This window comes from Aspergillus homomorphus, assembly GCF_003184865.1.
Source record: "Aspergillus homomorphus CBS 101889 unplaced genomic scaffold BO97scaffold_134, whole genome shotgun sequence".
Taxonomy (NCBI): Eukaryota; Fungi; Ascomycota; class Eurotiomycetes; order Eurotiales; family Aspergillaceae; genus Aspergillus; species Aspergillus homomorphus.
This window is the reverse complement of record NW_020292020.1, coordinates 1-3,556: the sequence shown is the minus strand read 5'-3', so window position 1 is coordinate 3,556 and position 3,556 is coordinate 1. Positions and strand designations below refer to the sequence as shown.

The window sequence follows — 3,556 nt, the reverse complement described above, 5'->3', positions numbered from 1 at the left end:
CGAGGGATCCGGAGAAACCTTGGCCCGTCAGCACCGGATAATCTTTCCACCGAAGGTATTACATTAGGGTTGTCAGATTAGGGGGGTTAGGGTTTTGAACCCTATGAAGCGTACCACGTGAGCACCCCCTACAGCTTGATTGTTGATTGGAGTGTACAGAAAATCCCAGAGGTTGGAAGGGAGGTCTAAGGCAAGCAACAATCACGACTTGTGATCCTCCTGACCATGGCAGGAGATGCCGGCATCCGGAAGGCGAGAGGCTCTAGAAAGGGCAAAGTCTTTAAGCGTCACGTCCCCACGTGACTCACCCGGAGGCACTTCTTCATCCAGACACTTCATCCAACGAGAAAGAGCCCAGCACCAGTGCATTCGGTAGGACCATAGAGGCCGATCCCCCTTGCAATAGGCACATCCCCTTACTAATGATTCACCCCACCGACGATACTAGAAAGCAATCAAGCAGACGTTCTCCTCTCAGGGCCGGATGCGTTCCTATACGTGAGCGGGACAACGCCCAGACCACCGCGTATCCTACTGACATCCGTTTGCTCACGTTCTGAATCCAACATAGGAGGGTGTAACACCGTCTTGTTCCACATCGACAGCAAGTCACCAAGACTCGTATATCGACGGAGACTTCGAATCAGCGGTTGTTGAAGGCTGTCGGGCAGTTCTCTTTCCCAAGTCCAGAACCTTCTGGCTGATCGAATAATCTCATCAACGTTTATGTACTCCCACACTGGATTATACTGTCCGGACAACATAAGTGGCGCATCCTGTTCTTTTTCCTTTTTTGAGGTAAGAAACAGGGGCCGTTGTTCGTACGACACTTGGCGGAACCAGTCTTCCAGTGCTTCGCTCGGATACCCTCTCCGGCGAAGATTGCCATAGAACTGTCTGCGAGCATCTGCAAAATACTCGACTTCGGAACTGACTATGGCAAATCGTATGAGCTCAGCCTTGACGAAGGCTTTCTTCACGTGTGAAGGGTGAGCTGACGACCATGGGATGTACAAGTGCTTATTCATTGGTTTCTTGAAGAGGCGAGTCACCAGTTTGGTACCCGTCAGGTCCCTCATTCGCATGATTTCAATATCAAGGAATTCGATCTTCGTTCTTGAATAAGCCCAGTTGACGGTCAGTGGACCTAGCTGGTACTCAGCGATGAAGTCCGTCAACTCTTTTTCCGTTCCTCTGAAGATCATGAGTACGTCATCGATGTATCTCATGTATTTGACCACCCCTTTCTTGAAGGGAATCTTCAGATGTCGCTCGAAATACCCAGCGTAGATGTTGGCCAGAACGGGTGCAGATGCCGTACCCATGGCTAACCCTTTCGTCTGTTGGTAAATCTGGTCTTGGAACGAAAAGAAATTGTTTTGCATCACGAACCGAATCATTTGGGCAATGAATCGGGCGCGAATTTTCGATTGTGGGAAATAACGAGCCCATGCACCTTTCACCAGTTCGGCACATTCGGTCGCATCGATGTTGGTGTAGAATGCAACTACATCTCCCGTGCATATCCAAACATCTTCACAATCTTCCCGTATCTCTTCCAGTTGTTGGATCACCTGTTTGGTAGAACCAACAACCCACGGCAAATGGTCGAGAATCGGACGGCACAGATGATCAATAACTTCAGAGAGACGACTAGTTACCCACGAGTGTGAGGGAACTATGGGTCGCAACGCCCATGGGTTTTTGTGAACCTTTGGTATCGTGTGAAACACTGGTACTCTGGTTGTTGTTTTTTCTCTCACGAAGCGCTCCATATTCTTGGGCAGGTACCATTTAGGTATCTTATTGATAAGTTGGCCGAGGAGTTCTTCCGTGTCCAGGGAGTCTATCATCCGATAGGTTGATAGATCTCCTAGCATTTTCATGCATTCGTGAACATACCACTCTTTTGGGAAGACCGCAAGTCCCAGATTTTTATCTGTGAGCTTGACTACTAGATTGTTTTCTAGTAGAAAGTCTTGAGCCCTGGTCCAATTCATGTTTCCATGTTTGGGGGTAATCGAGGCGGCGCGAGAAAGAGCCTGACCAACTTGGTTGTCAATCTCTTTCATCGCCTCTTCGATACCAAGCTCAATCGCCGCTGAGGCTGGTTGCGGTTGCCAGGTGGGGTTCGGGACATGGAATTTGGGTATAAACTCCTGGTTTTGACGTTCGCTTTTGCGAAATTGCCACTTCACGCGGACTGCTCTTGCGAACTTGTCCTTTGCTTCAAGCACGTCATGGTCCTGTGGTTTTGGGTGTAAGATGTACTTGTGGTTGACAGCCAGCAGGTACTCGACGTCTTCTGGGAGGGTGACGTCGGGATGCTTGAAAACTCCTGGTCTAGCGGTTCTGATAGAATCCGCTTCCCAACATTTCAGGAAAGAGAAAGCAATCTTCGTTCTGCACCTAACACTCAAATTACAGTACACATTGGGATATTCCTCCGGAAGCCACGGACGGAATTCCTTTGAACATTGCTGCATGAAGGCATCTACCGAGATTTCCTCTTCTGCGAGCGCTTTTTGGATCCATTGGCCTTCGCTTTGGTTTTCTTCACTCCGTTGGGGGAGGGATTCTTTTTTGCCCGACCGTTGGATTGCCTGCCATTTGCTTGTCCTGGTGTCTGTCAGCGTGGGAGCCTTCCGCTTTTGGGCTGGAGGGTTCTCACCGATTTTGGAAGCTAACTTGGCTTCGAGGGATTTCATCTCCTCACGGATAATGTCGCGAACAGGTTGCTCCTTCCCGACATCCGTCATTTCCACGTCCGTAGTCTCCTTGACCTTGAGTTTGGCAAGTTTCTGGAGTTCGGCGCGATCAATCGATGCTCTGGCCAACGTCAAACACCGGTAGGTGTAGACGGCACAAGCATCTAGAAGCATTTTGTATTCTGCTTCTGCAGTGGGGGGAAGACCTCTGAAGGTAAATTTACCAGCATCGGTCTTGTCCATCCCTCCACCGTTGGCTTCGGCTATGGTGCGAGCGACTTGGCGGCATCTCTCCTGCCAGACGTCTGTCTCGACCGTGGTAAGCGTTGCCAGGTGTGCTGACTCTTTCTTCTTTTCTTTGATAGCCGCGGTCAGCACATTTTTGCGGGCCTGTTCGACAGCGGCCTTGAACGTCTCAGGGGACGCTGAGCCTTGGGTGCTGGACAGGAATTCTTTCGCGAACTGGAGTTTCGGTTCCTTCAGGCTATTGCGAACGATAGGCGGGAAGGATGAATCGGTGTTGTGCCTTTCGTATAAGGAGATCGTGGACATAACGTTGGCATGTTTGTGTGCGACACGAAACTTCTTGCTGAGATAGTCTCCGAGGAGTACTTGATAGGCACGCGGAATTGTTGTGATCAATTCCGGCAACGTCGAGGCTCCGGCGGTGGTTTTTGCCAGTTCCTTGGAGTCGTGGGTGACCTCGAGGTTGCGAAACGATTTCACTGATCCAGACATTTTCGTCACGGTGTGTAGGGTTTACATTAATCAGTGATAAGAGGCTGCGCAACGATTGCAGAGGAGATGAGCGTCTTCAACAGGGTAAGCCGAGAACGACGTGTGTGTAC

The 3,556-nt window shown here is 50.1% G+C and overlaps 2 protein-coding genes across 2 annotated transcripts; both read right to left on the bottom strand.

Moving 5' to 3' along the window:
• Positions 1 to 578: 578 nt before the first annotated feature.
• On the bottom strand, positions 579 to 980 carry BO97DRAFT_305292 (uncharacterized protein; the record flags this gene model as incomplete). Its single annotated transcript, XM_025691155.1, has 1 exon — positions 579 to 980. A coding segment is annotated over one exon (402 nt), but the record flags the coding sequence as incomplete, so codon positions are not given.
• A 2,055-nt stretch (positions 981 to 3,035) lies between these two features.
• BO97DRAFT_358657 (uncharacterized protein) lies at positions 3,036 to 3,446 on the bottom strand (the record flags this gene model as incomplete). Its single annotated transcript, XM_025692272.1, has 1 exon — positions 3,036 to 3,446. A coding segment is annotated over one exon (411 nt), but the record flags the coding sequence as incomplete, so codon positions are not given.
• Between the last annotated feature and the right edge of the window lie 110 nt (positions 3,447 to 3,556).